General features: G+C 45.5%; 1 protein-coding gene across 1 annotated transcript in view; it reads left to right on the forward strand.

Annotated features, from left to right (window-relative positions):
• Positions 1 to 5,168: 5,168 nt before the first annotated feature.
• LOC310875988 (SLIT-ROBO Rho GTPase-activating protein 3-like) overlaps positions 5,169 to 18,091 on the forward strand; it is a gene marked incomplete at its 3' end in the record, with an annotated part of 97,434 nt that continues 84,511 nt past the window's right edge. The window contains exon 1 of the mRNA XM_083789437.1: positions 5,169 to 5,310. Coding sequence (XP_083645563.1) covers positions 5,241 to 5,310 — 70 coding nt within the window. The 5' untranslated portion in view covers positions 5,169 to 5,240. The remainder of the gene's footprint in view (positions 5,311 to 18,091) is intronic.

Consider the following 18,091-nt stretch of genomic DNA (forward strand, 5'->3'; position numbering starts at 1 on the left):
GTTTGACTGGATTGCTGAATTCCTACAATACCCATAATGCTTAACTTCACTTTGTAGTCCAGGAAGGAAGTGAGACCACATTTTCATGACAGGTGTTTGGTCATGAACACATGATGTCATAATGACAAAATAATTATAATAAAAAAAAGGCTATATTCAGCCATTCGTGTAGATTTCATAGGGAACAATGAAAGGATAAATTATGCCATATGTGGACGAGCAAATCGTCTATTTTTGTCCAACACAAATTCCCATTGACAATGAATGGGAAATTTACATCATATGTGTCTGAGTAAATAGACATGTTATGTCATGATGTATGATGTTAAGAGTGCCCCTGCACTTACTTCACACGTGTGTGATTTTCCTTTTCCAAACCTTTAACCTGTGGAGTTGAAGCGAGTCCAACATGTCTAGTGTTGTTTTCACACACACACACACACACACACACACACACACACACACACACACACACACACACACACACACACACACACACACACACACACACACACACACACACACACACACACACACACACACACACACACACACACACACACACACACACACACACACATTGACAATTGTACAATCAATGTGAGCTTGGAGATATGTGCTATTTTTGTATTCATGAAAAGAAAAGTCAAAAGTGTCATTCATTTTGACAATTTCCGCCTATACAGAGATGCCCTAAATAGAAACACCGGGCCTCAATCTAGAAGGGCTGATTCATGATCATGCATTGTGAACTTGTAGATCGGCTATTTTAGAACTAGTACATTTGTTATGTACTAGTATTTTCAAATTGTGGTATTATTGCTACTTTAAACTTATATCTTAAACATTCTGCACTTGGAACTACAACTGGAACTGAGTTGACTGTGTAGCCTACTTTGACCACTTTTATGCAACAATGTCCAATAAACTCACATAATAACGTCGTTGTTGGATAAGGTTCCCCCTAGAATGTTAGATGCTAAAGTAAGTAAGTAAGTAGCCTTGCCGAGCCATGAGGCCCATAGGGGCAGGAGCCTATCTCCTAGCGTGAGGCAGCTTGATGTTCAAGTACACCCCCTGGACATGACGCTAGTATGTCGCAGGGACTTACCCCCCAATCCAACCCTTGATGCTGAGTGTCAAGCAGGGAGGCACTGGGTCCCATTTTTAGAGTCTTTGGTATTTGACCCGGCCGGGGATCTAACCCCGACCTCCCAGTCTCAGGGCGGACACTCTAACCACAAGGCCACTGAGCTGGGTTCAATTCAATGAAGTGTTTCTTCCACCAGGTGGCAGTAAAGGGCTAGCAGCTACAGCTCAAGGAGGAGTTGTGTAAAGTTTGGTGGCAGTCCAAAGTGTGTCAACTCTTATCTGAGACATTTACAGGATTATTTTACAAACGGACACAACGAGAGATGAACTTGTGGACAAAGAGCAGACAGACAATAAACGCAACAAACTGAAGTAGCCTACAATGCAGGAGCAAAAGGCATGCAGGGAGGAATTAAGCGCCACTTCATCTTAGAAGTTAAAGCTCATCTAGAATATAAATATAAATGCTGTTTAATTTAGTTAAAATGCTGTGTGTTATCCACGGCTTCCCAAGCCGTGGATATCCACGTCTCTCTCAGAGAGAGCGAGAGAGAGATTTTTACCTGTACTATATTTTCACCTGTACTTTGAGATTTTTCCTGTACTTTTAAACAGAGAGAGAGAGAGAGAGAGAGGGAGAGGAGGTAAATACGTGTCTAGTTATATAGTGAGAGTTGAGGGGGCCCAAGGGGAGTCATCAGCCTCTGTTTGAGTGTGCTGGGTCGTTACTAGCCTATACAACACAGACACGCTTGGTTGTAGAAGAACGTTTGTTTGATTTGTGGTGCATATTTGTTTACATATTAGCTATCTAGGGACCTCAAAACCTACTCTAGTGAGGCCTTTAACCTAGAACTGGAGAGTCTGGATTGGTCCGATGTGCTCAGGAGCTCACTAGTCGAAGAAGCATGGCTTGGCTTTAAAACCAAATTTACATCAGTACTAAACATCATGGCTCCTTTGAGAACCATCAGGGTCAAAACCCGCTCGGAGCCATGGATGAATTCGGACATACTGACTGCAATGAAAGCCAGAGACAACAAATGCTCTGAACTTCTTAAATGCAAGTCCATGCTAGCCAAGCGCTTCGACAGTAATCTCCAGACCAAACTGTGCAACCTAAAAACCCAGTGTAACAAGCTAAGAAACGGTGTAATTGCCATGACCAAATCTGCCAAATGTAACTTTATCAATGATAAAGCCGAGGAAATCAAAAACAATCCTCGGGAACTCTGGAAGTTACTAAACAACCAACTAGGCTGTGGTCAGAAACTAAAAACCAGGTTTACTAACATAAACATCAAATCGAATAACACCCTCATCACTGACAAGCTTGATGTAGCCAACCACCTGAACATCTTCTTTACAAACATTGCAACAAAGCTGGTTAGCAAACTGCCCTCCCACTCTGGGCGTTTTGGTGTAGAGCACATCAAAGCCTTCTACAAAAACCTTGGTGTTTGTAAAGATGATTTCAAAATGGCAATGGTAACAACCGAGGAGGTACTTAAAAAACTGAGTGCCCTCCAACCCCACAAGGCCACTGGCCATGACAATATCCCCTCCAAATTTCTCAGAGACTCAGCCTTTTCCATAGCTCCAGTCATCACCCACATAGTTAACCTCTCCATCAAACAGGGACAGGTCCCCCAAGATTTTAAACTGGCCAAAGTAACCCCCTTGTACAAAAAAGGGAGTAAATTAGAACCCGGCAACTACCGCCCTATTTCTATTCTAAGCTCCATCTCGAAAGTGATGGAAAAAATAGTCTATGAACAGGTTGAAAAGTATCTTGCCACTAATAAATTGCTGTACGAGTTCCAATCTGGTTTCAGAACATCCCACTCCACTGACACATGCCTCCTCTATTTGAGCGACCACATCAAACACGAGGTGGATGCTGGAAAATACTGCGGCATGGTCATGCTGGACCTCCAAAAGGCTTTTGACACCGTGAACCACTCCATACTGGTTAACAAGCTTAAAGCTATTGGTTTTGATAGTACATCAGTGAGCTGGATGCAATCCTACCTGGAGGGGAGAGAACAGATGGTGGAGGTGAACGGAACACTGTCCCCTCCCCTCCCAGTGAGCTGTGGCGTCCCACAAGGAAGCATACTAGGGCCTTTACTGTTCCTAATATATGTTAACGACATGACTTCAGCTTGTGACTGCAGCTTGTTCCTGTTCGCAGATGACTCAGCACTGCTGGTCTCGGACAGGAACAAACTGCAGGTTGAAAAGACCCTCAGCTCTGAACTCGGTAGAATCTGCACCTGGCTCGCTGATAACAAACTATCCTTACACCTGGGAAAAACTGAATCCATCCTCTTCGGATCAAATAGTAAACTCAGCAAGGCAGATGGCTTCTTGGTTAGAGTGGGTGACAATATTATCACACGAAAAGATCAAATTACCTACCTAGGTTCCATCCTGGAGGCCAATCTTTCCGGTGATAAAATGGCCACCAACGTAATCAAAAAAGTCAATCAAAGAACAAGATTCCTTTACAGGATCTCCTCACTGGTCAGCAAAAACACCTTGAAGACCTTAACAGGAGCCCTCGTACAAGGTTTCTTTGACTATGCATCCACCTCTTGGTACCACAGCACCTCAAAGGCCCTCAAAACAAGGCTCCAGACCTCTCAAAACAAACTGGTCAGGCTCCTACTTGGCCTCACCCCCCGAACCCACCTCACCCCTGCCCACTTTGACAGGCTGGGATGGCTTAGGGTCGACGACAGAGTACAACATCTTGCAATGGGTCTGGTCCACAAGATTCGATACACCACCAAGATACCCATGTACCTGTCTAAATACTTCCTTAATGTAAACGAAGTCCACACCCACAACACCAGAGGGAGTGCAACAAACCATGTTCAACCCAGATTCGGCACAAACAAGGGACTAAATTCTTTTCGCTCCTATGCCACCAAAATGTGGAACGCCCTACCAACAGTCATTAAGACATGTGAATCCCTTGACTCCTTCAAAACCGCTCTCAAAGGGCACCTACGGATGGCTGCAATTCGAAACTGGCCTCTGTAAAATCTGAATCCCCCCCACCCCATTTTCCCTCACTGTATATTGTATCTTTTCCCTTTTTTGCTTCCCATATGATGAATTCCTGTTCTGTTCTTTACCTACAGAGAAATGTCTATTTGTATGTCTCTAAATGTTTGTATGTCTTTAAATGTTTTGATGAATTGAACAATGTGGACCCTGTTGTAAACAAGTGTAATGCTTAATTGGGTCGTCCACTCACAGTTGACAGTCTTTGTATTGAGTTTGTGCTTAAAATGTACTGTAAATTCTACAAACTGTTAATAAAGATTTCAATCAATCAATCAATCAATGCCTTTAATTCACATTCTTATACTTAGAGAGAGAGAGAGAGAGAGAGAGAGAAAGGGGGAGGAGCTCTGTCGCTCTGTCGCTCTCTCTCCGCACTCTGCAGAGAGAGAGAGAGAGCCAGTATGGTGGAAAACAACACAATGCGAGCACCGCGCCGCCGCCGCCGCTGAACAGAACAGACAGCAGTTTAGCTTTGCGTTCCGATCCGGTTCCGACCCAAAGGCGACGCCACAATGATCCGCGGCGGAGGATCGCTCACAACATCAACAACAGCAGGCTCCCACAGCCACAGCCACAGCAGGGCGGCGGGATCGGATCAGATCATGCACACTTTTTCGGTGCGTGAACACTGAACACAACACAGTGAACACACACACACACACACACACACACACACACACACACACACACACACACACACACAGCAGCAGCAGCTAGCCTTCTGGAAGCAGCCAGGCTTCAGCTACTGATCATCGGTCGGAGCCCAGGATAACCTCCAGCCAGGCAGACAGCTGTGGTGGTGTTGGAATATAACCCGACAGACAGCAGCCTGGGACCTGCAGCGGATCCATGCATGCAATCTCTCTCTCTCATTGACTGGCTGAAGTTCTTCTGGCACGCACGGTACGCACAGCGCGCACGTCGATCTATCGATCCTCCTGCATCATCAATACGTATCTCTTCTGTTGGTGACTGGTGAGGGGAAAGAGAGAGAGAGAGAGAGAGAGGCGGCGGTGGTGTGTGTGTGTGGGATCAGTCGCTCGGTCCAGTAGGCTACTGTCCAGCAGAACAACATGTCATCATCTCAGACGAAGATCAAGAAGGACAAAGAGATTATCGCCGAATATGAGACTCAAGTTAAAGGTTGGTGTCAGTGTGTGTGTGTGTGTGTGTGTGTGTGTGTGTGTGTGTGTGGGGTGTTCAACCAGTGGTCCGGGGACCACCAGTGGTCCTGAGGACGGGGTTCCAGGTAGTCCCCAATTTGCATGCAGCTAAATGATGGAGAGACCAGAGTTGCTAACCAAATGGACCCTTGCTATTATTATAGACCTTCAACTCTGGAGAGCATAACAACCAAATGGACCCATAAGGGTGAAAATATTGTTAAACATCTGCATTACTTAATTTTTCAAAAGTCTACACAATTAGTCATGTATAGACGAATTGTTTGCCTGTTATCTCTCCGAATAGTACAAACATCAATGGAATTGTGGACACAATCTTATCCGACGACAACCAACGTCTTTGGTTTTAGTCTGAGAGGCTAAATGTCATCAAATGGTGGTTCCCTGTGGCTCAAATGCAGCATAAATAAATAATGGACCTTGACGTGAATTAAATAAAGCGGTGCTGTTCCATGTCTAGGAGGCTATACTCTACTGTAGTACAGTAGCGTCATCACATTGCTATGTGTGTGTGTCAGGGCTCGTCTGTCAGGCTCTCTCTACTATATTATTGCGTAACTTTCTGTCATTGCAAGGCGTGCGTGGTCGGGTGGGATTTAGACATTTAGCAACGTTTGTACTGTAGTAGCCAGCAGCATAGATAAATAGATACTTCAACGTTTGTACTGTAGTAGCCAGCAGCATAGATAAATAGATACTTCAATGTTTGTCCTTATTGCGGAAATTTAATTTGTGCCTTTGTAGCAGTCATCAGGAAACAAAAATATCACACCCGGATGAAATGAGGGGCGCTCTTATTATCATACAGGGCAGGGGGGCCAGGGGCCCTGTCCAGGCCAGCAACACATGGGCCCTGGGCAGGGGCCCTGCAGTCCAGAGGCCCGGGGCAGAGGCCTTTTTGTGGCGGTTCTGGACAACCGTGGGTCGGCCCGACTCGACACCGGGCACTGCACTCCCTGTGGTGACGTGGAACGTGTCTGTCGAATTTGAAGTCGGTGGGGTGAATGCTTCCTGAGTTACGATGACAGACAGACAGACAGACAGACAGACAGTGACTTGGTGCATTTATAGATAGAAGATAATGGACCTTGATATGAAAAAGGTTGAAAACCACCGATCTAGAGGGAGAAGTTGAGGTTGAATATGGGCGACGTGTAGGAGGAGTGTAACGATACATATTAACAGCGATACGATACATGGTTGACGATACGATACATGGACCACATTGGTTCATTATGGCCATCCGATACGATTCAATGATTTGAAATCGATACAGTAACTATTTAAAATACATTGACATTATTTTAAACTACAGTAAGTAATTAATCCCCTCTTTTTCTTTTATCTTCTAAAATTTGCTAAATACTGTATTGATACAATCGATTATTTGCATGGCAAAACGATTCGATACCGATTATTTGCTTTGCAAAACGATACGATACATAATCAATGTTGCCGTTTTCATTTCGACATATATACTTCGATTCATTCATTTTTCGATGCAGTTACTAATATCTTTAACCCGGGTGCATACTTTAGTTTAGACTAGTCATTGGTTAGACATGGGTTAAGGTTAGGTTTAGGTGTGCTGCCCGGTGGGAGGTTAGGTTTAGGGTAGTCATTAGTTAGACATGGGTTAAGGTTAGGTTTAGGTGTGCTGCCCCGTGGGAGGTTAGGTTTAGGGTAGTCATTAGTTAGACATGGGTTAAGGTTAGGTTTAGGTGTGCTGCCCCGTGGGAGGTTAGGTTTAGGGTAGTCATTAGTTAGACATGGGTTAAGGTTAGGTTTAGGTGTGCTGCCCCGTGGGAGGTTAGGTTTAGGGTAGTCATTAGTTAGACATGGGTTAAGGTTAGGTTTAGGTGTGCTGCCCCATGGGAGGTTAGGTTTAGGGTAGTCATTAGTTAGACATGGGTTAAGGTTAGGTTTAGGTGTGCTGCCCCGTGGGAGGTTAGGTTTAGGGTAGTCATTAGTTAGACATGGGTTAAGGTTAGGTTTAGGTGTGCTGCCCCGTGGGAGGTTAGGTTTAGGGTAGTCATTAGTTAGACATGGGTTAAGGTTAGGTTTAGGTGTGCTGCCCCGTGGGAGCTTAGGTTTAGGGTAGTCATTAGTTAGACATGGGTTAAGGTTAGGTTTAGGTGTGCTGCCCCGTGGGAGGTTAGGTTTAGGGTAGTCATTAGTTAGACATGGGTTAAGGTTAGGTTTAGGTGTGCTGCCCCGTGGGAGGTTAGGTTTAGGGTAGTCATTAGTTAGACATGGGTTAAGGTTAGGTTTAGGTGTGCTGCCCCGTGGGAGCTTAGGTTTAGGGTAGTCATTAGTTAGACATGGGTTAAGGTTAGGTTTAGGTGTGCTGCCCCGTGGGAGGTTAGGTTTAGGGTAGTCATTAGTTAGACATGGGTTAAGGTTAGGTTTAGGTGTGCTGCCCCGTGGGAGGTTAGGTTTAGGGTAGTCATTAGTTAGACATGGGTTAAGGTTAGGTTTAGGTGTGCTGCCCTGTGGGAGGTTAGGTTTAGGGTGAGGGTTTGAGAGAGGTTGTAGTTGTAGTAGGACTAATGACTGGTCTAACCAATGACTAGTCTAAACCAAGTACTGTCTAAACCAAGTACTGTCTAAACTAAGTACTGCACCCCATTAAGCCCTAGCGACTGGAACTGTAGGATTCCAGGACAGAAGAGACGGCGTGTGATTCCTAGATGCTAAATGTTCACACAGTGGAGACTCAGAGGAGAAGGTCACAGTCTGAGCAGAGCCATACATACATAATGCATGTGGTCACTATAGTATGAATTATGAACCATGAAAGCATTTCTCTGTCTGTCTGTCTGTCTGTCTGTCTGTCTGTCTGTCTGTCTGTCTGTCTGTAACCCTTTGCATTGCGCCTCAATTTCCCAGAAGCCCTTTGCATTGCGCCTCAATTTCGCAGAAACCCTTTGCATTGCACCCCAATAGAGCGTCGCAGTCCCTCCCCCTTTCAGAACGACGAGTGGCCCAGGAAATGAAACCCAATGCATTTTTCCCATAGGCATTTCTTAAAGTATTTATTTAAAGACGGTTACGCCGCGGACAAAGCCAACTCGGATCGTGACAAATCATGACAATGAACACAATGTTTTGGGCCGATCAAATAATTTATAAGAAGAAAAACAAAACAAATAGTGTTGTCTCCTGCCTTTATTTTCTTCTTTCTAATGATTTCTAATTATTTATATACTCTGCGATATTACCGATATTGATTTCAAATATTGCGGTAAAGGGTATATTGCGGTATATTGCCTAACCCTACCTCAAACCCTAACCTAACTGTGACCACGCGGGTCACAACCCAGGGCACAAAAGGACACCACACAGGCAGTTGTTCTCAAGTAGGCTGTTTATTCCTCTTAAGCCAGGGAATAGGTCAACAAACAAACTATCTCAATCATCAGGAGCCAAAACTAAAATGTAACAAGTCACAGAGTGTCCTCAATGTGAATCCTATAACATGAACTAAACAGTCCCTGTGTGTCATTAAACATACAACAATAACAGGCAGGAATGTGGAGTATTGTGTGTCTCTGTCTGGACCCAGCCTCTCACTATAACAGAGAACACATTAAGCACATTAGCTTCCTTATATACACACAGCATCTGTCCTTCATTTAATTGACACAATCTGCTGCAGGTGCGCCTGTCTGTGAGCTGGCAATTAAAGCCAGCCCTGTCACGCCACTCACAGACACCTTGACCCCGCCCCCTGCCACACTAACCATGACCGTATTTAAGCACGGGAGCAGCGCATGTCGGACCCTTAGAGTATATATATTTATAGAGAAGGCACCCAGAGGAAATCTTGAGGCGAAATGGACATAGTGGCCGAATGAAGGTATTGCAGCCTGGCCCCAAACACATGAACGCGCTGTCCGTTGACTATCATTGTACACGTACACGTGCGTGTTCAACGGCAGCGCGTTCATGTGTTTGGGGCCACTCACCATTGCAATCCGTCCCAGAATGCACTCTGTTCCTACCAGGAAGGAGGAGTGAATACACCTCATGCGCTTTTGAGCAACTCAATGCAAGTGGATGGAAGGAGAACTCGGGTGTCTTCTCTATAGATATATATACTCTATGGTCCGACCGCATGTTTCCACATGTCGATCCGTTAGTGTGTCTGATCGGCGTGTGCAGCATCCCACAAAAAAACTGCGAATTTATCAATGAAAACAAAAGTGGGGAATGTGAGAGGGAGGATGACTGATTTAAGCAGTCACACCTGGAGGGAGGATGACTGATTTAAGCCATTTAGACCTGGGAACGATTCTAAAAATGTCTTCTACATCCTGACAGTTTTCTGATAAAGCCATGTTTCTGTGTCAGTCATTTTTCAAAAATAGCAGACCTACATGCGAGTGGCGCGCTATGAGCTTGTAGATCTGCTATTTTTCAATAGCTAAAGCATGACATAATGCCAAAAGGGGTTCCCGCTCCAAAAAGGGTTAAGCAGTCACACCTGGCCTGAGTCAAAACTAGAACTGGACTCAGAGCTGGGTGTGTCTGCGCACCTGTTGTGCATCATGGACTTGATCAAGGCACAACAGGTGCGCAGCCACACCCAGCTCTGAGTCCAGTTCTAGTTTTGACTCAGGCCAGGTGTGACTGCTTAAATCAGTCATCCTCCCTCTCACAGGGCAATGTCGTGATCTGCAATGAATGTGTTTTAATGTTTAATGTAATTCATCTCATCTCATCTTGAGACTATAGCTTTGTGAATAAACAGATGTTTCTGCCGGGAGAATAGATCCTGTCATGCGTAAGTGTATTAATATTTTTTATCGCCAATGAGTTCCTAAATATTACAACAGGCTTCCTGCTGGGTCACATGGGGTTATGGAACAAAATATAGATTCTGAAATATAATTAGGATGTATTTTCAATATGATCTGTTCTTTGGTAAATGCTGTGCACTTGGCACTTGTACAATCTAGTATTTCTGATTATTGAAGTTCTAGTCTAGTCCAAAGCCATGGGACTAAATCACATGCATTACAGAGACTACAGAACCCAGAGGGATGTTGAGTACACTCACTGTATATCAAGCTTTTCTCAACACTATATAAACATTATAAAACACTATAAAAAGGCAATTCTCCTGAATGCTGCCTTTGGGTATGGCATGGAAGAGAGACTAGAACCCAGAGGCATGCTGGGTAGGCCTACACTCACTGTATATCAAGCTATTCTTAACACCCATGTTGGGCAGGAGCCAGGAACCCCTTTTGGTGTTAGCATTATGCTATGCGTTAGCTATTGAAAAACAGCAGATCTACAAGCTTGTAGACTCTGCTATTTTTTTTAAATCGAAGAACGACTGACATAGAACCATAGCTTTTTCGGAAAACTGTCAGGATGTAGAAGACATTTTTAGAATCTGATCTCAGGTCAGAATGGGATCCCACTCCCCAGTTTGATATGCATATTAGACCACAGAGCCTGCATTTACAAAGTAAAGTTCATGAATGCAGGCATTCGCGTTGTTGCCATTCATGTCTCCCAGAGCAGAAACAGGCATGTCGTTATGAGGGCCACTTCGGCCACTCCGTCAATGTTCAGCCTCATCTTTTGTGTAAAGGCTCTTCTGCGCTGATGCTCATTAATTATTATTATATGGCACACCTTCTTGTCTAACTCAACTCTAGGTTGTGGCCTCGGAACTATAGCAGATCTACACGCTCTCAACGCGTCATGCTACGACGCGTTGAGAGCTTGTAGATCTGCTATTTCCGAGGCACAAACCCGGCCCGCACTCTTTTTAGCTACTGGAGATGTGGTGTATGTCATACATTTGTAAACTAATTCTTTCATCGTAAAATGCTGCGTTTCAAATTCAGAAAAAGGCAATTCTCGGGTATGGCATGGAAAAGGCAAAGGGGGCATTTGCATGTCTTTCACCCTGTAGTAAATGCTGCATTCGTGGTCTGGAGAGGGCAGTTGTTTTACAGACGGGTAAAAGGGCAGCCGCTGAAGCCCCCTTTGATGTCTGTCTGTGTGTGCTGTGCATGCGCCTGGAGTAGAGTATTATACGAAGATCACCTTTAGCAGTGTATGAAGGTCTCCTTTAGCAGTGTTACTATGTGTTGAAGATGGGTGAAGGTCTCCTTTAGCAGTGTTACTATGCGTTGAAGATGGGCGAAGGTCTCCTTTAGCAGTGTTACTATGCGTTGAAGATGGGCGAAGGTCTCCTTAAGCAGTGTTACTATGTGTTGAAGATGGGTGAAGGTCTCCTTTAGCAGTGTTACTATGCGTTGAAGATGGGCGAAGGTCTCCTTTAGCAGTGTTACTATGCGTTGAAGATGGGCGAAGGTCTCCTTTAGCAGTGTTACTATGCGTTGAAGATGGGTGAAGGTCTCCTTTAGCAGTGTTACTATGAAGGTCTCCTTTAGCAGTGTTACTATGCGTTGAAGATGGGCGAAGGTCTCCTTTAGCAGTGTTACTATGAAGGTCTCCTTTAGCAGTGTTACAATGCGTTGAAGATGGGTGAAGGTCTCCTTTAGCAGTGTTACTATGCGTTGAAGATGGGCGAAGGTCTCCTTTAGCAGTGTTACTATGAAGGTCTCCTTTAGCAGTGTTAGTATGAAGGCAGGGCTCCAGACTAACTTTTTCACAGGTAGCACTGGTGCCACCTACCTTAATCAGTTGGTAGCGCCACCACAAATTAGGTAGCACCAACTTTTTTTTGTATAGCACCGCAGCGCTGTATTAATACATGACCTTATCACCAAGGCTAGCAAAGGTTTTCTTGGCTGAAGCATAAATGCCTTAAATTAAGCACATAACATGTTATATTTCTCACTTTCTAACCCAAACCTATAGTGCATTTTTCCCATATCGTTATTATCATTTGGCTACTGTATATGAAACAGAAATGAGACACACCCCTTACCTTCTGCAAGTTCTGCATGGGCATGTTCAACCTAATGGCCAATAAGGATATTTAACACTGAGGTGCCCACGTGACCACTCTTCCTGCACCCTTTTGCAATGTAAAATGCCACCGAATTCATAATCCTTGCCCACTTTGCTCCTGTCTTTTCTTTATATGGAATGAACATGTGAAAGCTGATGTGCTTTTATTGTTAAGGGGAAAGTTTCTAAACGTCTCAGCCTGCATATTTCCATGTGCTGATCTACAAGCTCACAACGTGTGGTGGACGCGACGCGTTGTGAGCTTGTAAATCTATTTTCAGCATGCAACACCACGTCGTACGACGAAGAATATACCAGGTTTCACGTGGGAGATGTATTTTGTTCGAGGCGATCATGTATGTAGCCTGCATACAGTCTATGGCCTGCACACAGCGCTACTCGACGCAAAATAACAAGCTATTGGAAGCTATTTTTCAACAACAAGTTTACCGTGTTTGGGGTCGGGGACGCGAGGCGCAGTCCCCCATACGTGTCTGCTGTCTCCGTGGATTCAGCGACAGCAATGCACAGCATGCATCATCATAGTTGTAAAATGTGTGCGCTCCAGGGAAACTTATGTACAGCCGATGCTGAAATCAGTTTCGTTTTTTCGGGGTTGATCAGTGAGCGCGCCGCCACTGTTGAACTCACGCCGCGTGTCGTGTGCAGACCGGTGCAGACAGACAGGCAGAGAGAGAGAGGGAGCGAGAAAGAGAGAGAGAGAAGGCGCGGAATGAGCGAGAATAAATTAATATTTTATTATCGCGCTAATGCCCGTGCTTCATGGTTGAGGCTGGGAGTGAAAGCAATAAGTAGCACCGGTGCGACCTCGTTCAAATTTAACTCGCACATTAAGAAATTAAGTCGCATATGCGACCTAATAGGTCGCACGCTGGAGCCCTGTATGAAGGTCTCCTTTAGCAGTGTTACTATGCGTTGAAGATGGGCGAAGGTCTCCTTTAGCAGTGTTACTATGTGTTGAAGATGGGCGAAGGTCTCCTTTAGCAGTGTTACTATGTGTTGAAGATGGGCGAAGGTCTCCTTTAGCAGTGTTACTATGCGTTGAAGATGGGCGAAGGTCTCCTTTAGCAGTGTTACTATGTGTTGAAGATGGGCGAAGGTCTCCTTTAGCAGTGTTACTATGTGTTGAAGATGGGCGAAGGTCTCCTTTAGCAGTGTTACTATGTGTTGAAGATGGGCGAAGGTCTCCTTTAGCAGTGTTACTATGCGTTGAAGATGGGCGAAGGTCTCCTTTAGCAGTGTTACTATGCGTTGAAGATGGGCGAAGGTCTCCTTTAGCAGTGTTACTATGTGTTGAAGATGGGCGAAGGTCTCCTTTAGCAGTGTTACTATGTGTTGAAGATGGGCGAAGGTCTCCTTTAGCAGTGTTACTATGCCGCAGCATGTGAGTTGTGAATGGAATGGAATGGTGAACAGGAGCAGCATTCTGCAGAATTTGCTCCCAGAGATAGGTGTGGCATACTCGTGAGTCACCCCCCCCCCCCCCCCCCCCCCCCCCCATACACACGCCTAGTATCACTGCATAGATATTCCTATTTTGTTTTTGTTGCACTGGTAGTTGGTTTCCAAGCTACTTTTTGTTAAAGGTATATTCAGTGATTTCACTTAAATCAAATATCACTTTTTGTGTTATTATGTGGTTTTGTTAATAATAATAATAATAATAACTAGAACTGCACTCTATCGAGTGCATACTTGCTTGTTGCACACTAGTAGGCCAACTAGTGCGCAAGCAGAGCGCGCAAGTCCTTTCGACCGCTGTAAATTGTCAAATCTCAGTATCTCTGTGAAGGAACGTTTGAAATGATTAATGTTTAGATGTAACTATTTGCTACCTACTTTATACATATAAACATCTAGTATTATTAAGTATGATTCAAGTTTCTATCTATATAAGAAATACTGTTTTATCGTTGTAGATATATTCTGGATCCCTTTTTAGTTTTTCAGAGACAAATACATCATTTATATGTGTTGAAAAAAAAGGTATATAAACTGAATTGAAATATGTTATACAGTATAATTTTTCTGTAAACGGTGGAATCTCAATATCTCTGTGAGGAACATTTGAAATGTCTAATTATTAGGTGTAACTATTTACTACCTATCTACTTTATGCACAATTTGCTATTTTATTTTTTACTGATTATGTATATAGTATACGTATGACTAGCTCTAAATGATGACGTAAGAAATATATATAGTATATATATAGTATATAGGCATATACTATATATGCATACATATATACTCTATACTCTATACTGTATAAAGTGTGTAGTTGTAAGTTGATTAGCGGTATACTGTGGTTACTTTGCGCCAAAAACCGTGACAGCTGTTCCGCCATTTGAGGCTTACGCAGAAAAACATCAAATCTGTGCCTGTGTTGCTGGACCAATGATGACGAAATGACCATATTTCTTACGTCATCATTTAGAGCTAGTCATACACATACACACCACGTACTCTGGTCCCAGCAGATCAGGCACAATTTGCTATTTTATTTTTTACTGATTATGTATATAGTATACGTATGACTAGCTCTAAATGATGACGTAAGAAATATATATAGTATATATATAGTATATAGGCATATACTATATATGTATACATATATACTCTATACTGTATAAAGTGTGTAGTTGTAAGTTGATTAGCGGTATACTGTGGTTACTTTGCGCCAAAAACCGTGACAGCTGTTCCGCCATTTGAGGCTTACGCAGAAAAACATCAAATCTGTGCCTGTGTTGCTGGACCAATGATGACGAAATGACCATATTTCTTACGTCATCATTTAGAGCTAGTCATACACATACACACCACATACTCTGGTCCCAGCAGATCAGGCACAATTTGCTATTTAATTTTTTACTGATTATGTATATAGTATACGTATGACTAGCTCTAAATGATGACGTAAGAAATATGGTCATTTCGTCATCATTGGTCCAGCAACACAGGCACAGATTTTATGTTTTTCTGCGTAAGCCTCGAATGGCGGAACAGCTGTCACGACGAAGGAGACCGGGCGAAAATATTACTTGCGCGCTCTGCTTGCGCAAGTAATAATAATAATCCTCCCTACTATAGAGTGTGCTGACCATATAAGGAGTTCCTCCCTGTCCCCAGTTAACCCCTGTGGGGATCAAAAAACCGTAGGTTTCGTTTTTGGCTAGGTGGCCCAGCCTTCATCCAATCAGGATAGAGAGGGGGCGGGCCTTTGTGTGTGTGCTGTTGGACTGTCGCATGTCCTCCTCACTGTAGTATGTGCATGTGCACAAATCACTGAATGCTCCTTTAATAATTATAACACATTCACTGCTTTTGACATGATAGATCTATGCCAATTCAGCTGTTGAGCGCCAACATGTAACCGTAAGCAAGTTACGCGCCCGCGTGCTAACCTGACTCCACCAGATGGGGCAGAGAGTATACACTGGGTCCCCCCCCCCGCATCCACACATTGTAAACATCTTTACAAAGGAATGGAAATGGAAGTTGGAGATCCATGATTGCCCCACTCGGCTATGCGATACCCATTGTACCCGTGTCAGAGTACCCGTTTCCACCCATCTGTCTGTGTCCCTTTTATGCCCATATATGGAGATTTCAGATTTCTGTCTCTTTGTGTGTCCCTTCATTCCTATATATGGAGTTCTGTGTCAGGTAAAAGTAAGTAGCCTTGCCGAGCCATGGGGCCCATAGGGGCAGGAGCCTATGTCCTGTTTCTGTAGCCATGAGGCCCATAGGGGCGGCTCCTGTTTCTGTAGCCATGGGGCCCATAGGGGCAGGAGCCTATGTCCTGTTTCTGTAGCCATGAGGCCCATAGGGGCAGGAGCCTATGTCCTGTTTCTGTAGCCATGAGGCCCATAGGGGCAGGAGCCTATGTCCTGTTTCTGTAGCCATGAGGCCCATAGGGGCAGGATCCTATGTCCTGTTTCTGTAGCCACAAGTAAGACGCGCAAACGCGGGAAGCGAACGCAGCTTGTGTGTGTGTGGTTGTGTGTTTGTGTGTGTGTGTGTGTGTGTGTGTGTGCTACAGCTGCGCCCTGTGTGTGTGTGTGCTACAGCTGCGCCCTCTGGTGGCGGGCGGGTGGTGTAACAGCGGGACAGACAGACAGACACACACACACACAGACATTCAGCCCTTGCTGTCATAGTAAGTGGCTCACTGCGTTCGCAATAAGGCCCATAGGGGCAGGAGCCTATGTCCTGTTTCTGTAGCCATGGGGCCCATAGGGGCAGGAGCCTATGTCCTGTTTCTGTAGCCATGAGGCCCATAGGGGCAGGAGCCTATGTCCTGTTTCTGTAGCCATGAGGCCCATTGGGGCAGGAGCCTATGTCCTGTTTCTGTAGCCATGAGGCCCATAGGGGCAGGAGCCTATGTCCTGTTTCTGTAGCCATAAGGCCCATAGGGGCAGGAGCCTATGTCCTGTTTCTGTAGCCATGGGGCCCATAGGGGCAGGAGCCTATGTCCTGTTTCTGTAGCCATGAGGCCCATAGGGGCAGGAGCCTATGTCCTGTTTCTGTAGCCATGGGGCCCATATAGGGGCAGGAGCCTATGTCCTGTTTCTGTAGCCATGAGGCCCATAGGGGCAGGAGCCTATGTCCTGTTTCTGTAGCCATGAGGCCCATAGGGGCAGGAGCCTATGTCCTGTTTCTGTAGCCATGAGGCCCATAGGGGCAGGAGCCTATGTCCTGTTTCTGTAGCCATAAGGCCCATAGGGGCAGGAGCCTATGTCCTGTTTCTGTAGCCATGGGGCCCATAGGGGCTGGAGCCTATGTCCTGTTTCTGTAGCCATGAGGCCCATAGGGGCAGGAGCCTATGTCCTGTTTCTGTAGCCATGAGGCCCATAGGGGCAGGAGCCTATGTCCTGTTTCTGTAGCCATGAGGCCCATAGGGGCAGGAGCCTATGTCCTGTTTCTGTAGCCATAAGGCCCATAGGGGCAGGAGCCTATGTCCTGTTTCTGTAGCCATGGGGCCCATAGGGGCAGGAGCCTATGTCCTGTTTCTGTAGCCATGAGGCCCATAGGGGCAGGAGCCTATGTCCTGTTTCTGTAGCCATGAGGCCCATAGGGGCAGGAGCCTATGTCCTGTTTCTGTAGCCATGAGGCCCATAGGGGCAGGAGCCTATGTCCTGTTTCTGTAGCCATGAGGCCCATAAGGGCAGGAGCCTATGTCCTGTTTCTGTAGCCATAAGGCCCATAGGGGCAGGAGCCTATGTCCTGTTTCTGTAGCCATGGGGCCCATAGGGGCAGGAGCCTATGTCCTGTTTCTGTAGCCATGAGGCCCATAGGGCCAGGAGCCTATCTCCTGTTTCTGTAGCCATGGGGCCCATAGGGGCAGGAGCCTATGTCCTGTTTCTGTAGCCATGAGGCCCATAGGGGCAGGAGCCTATGTCCTGTTTCTGTAGCCATGAGGCCCATAGGGGCAGGAGCCTATGTCCTGTTTCTGTAGCCATGAGGCCCATAGGGGCAGGAGCCTATGTCCTGTTTCTGTAGCCATGAGGCCCATAGGGGCAGGAGCCTATGTCCTGTTTCTGTAGCCATGGGGCCCATAGGGGCAGGAGCCTATGTCCTGTTTCTGTAGCCATGAGGCCCATAGGGGCAGGAGCCTATGTCCTGTTTCTGTAGCCATGAGGCCCATAGGGGCAGGAGCCTATGTCCTGTTTCTGTAGCCATGGGGCCCATAGGGGCAGGAGCCTATGTCCTGTTTCTGTAGCCATGAGGCCCATAGGGGCAGGAGCCTATGTCCTGTTTCTGTAGCCATAAGGCCCATA

This window comes from Protomyctophum parallelum (genome assembly GCF_964188405.1).
Source record: "Protomyctophum parallelum genome assembly, chromosome: 18".
In the NCBI taxonomy this organism is placed as follows: Eukaryota; Metazoa; Chordata; class Actinopteri; order Myctophiformes; family Myctophidae; genus Protomyctophum; species Protomyctophum parallelum.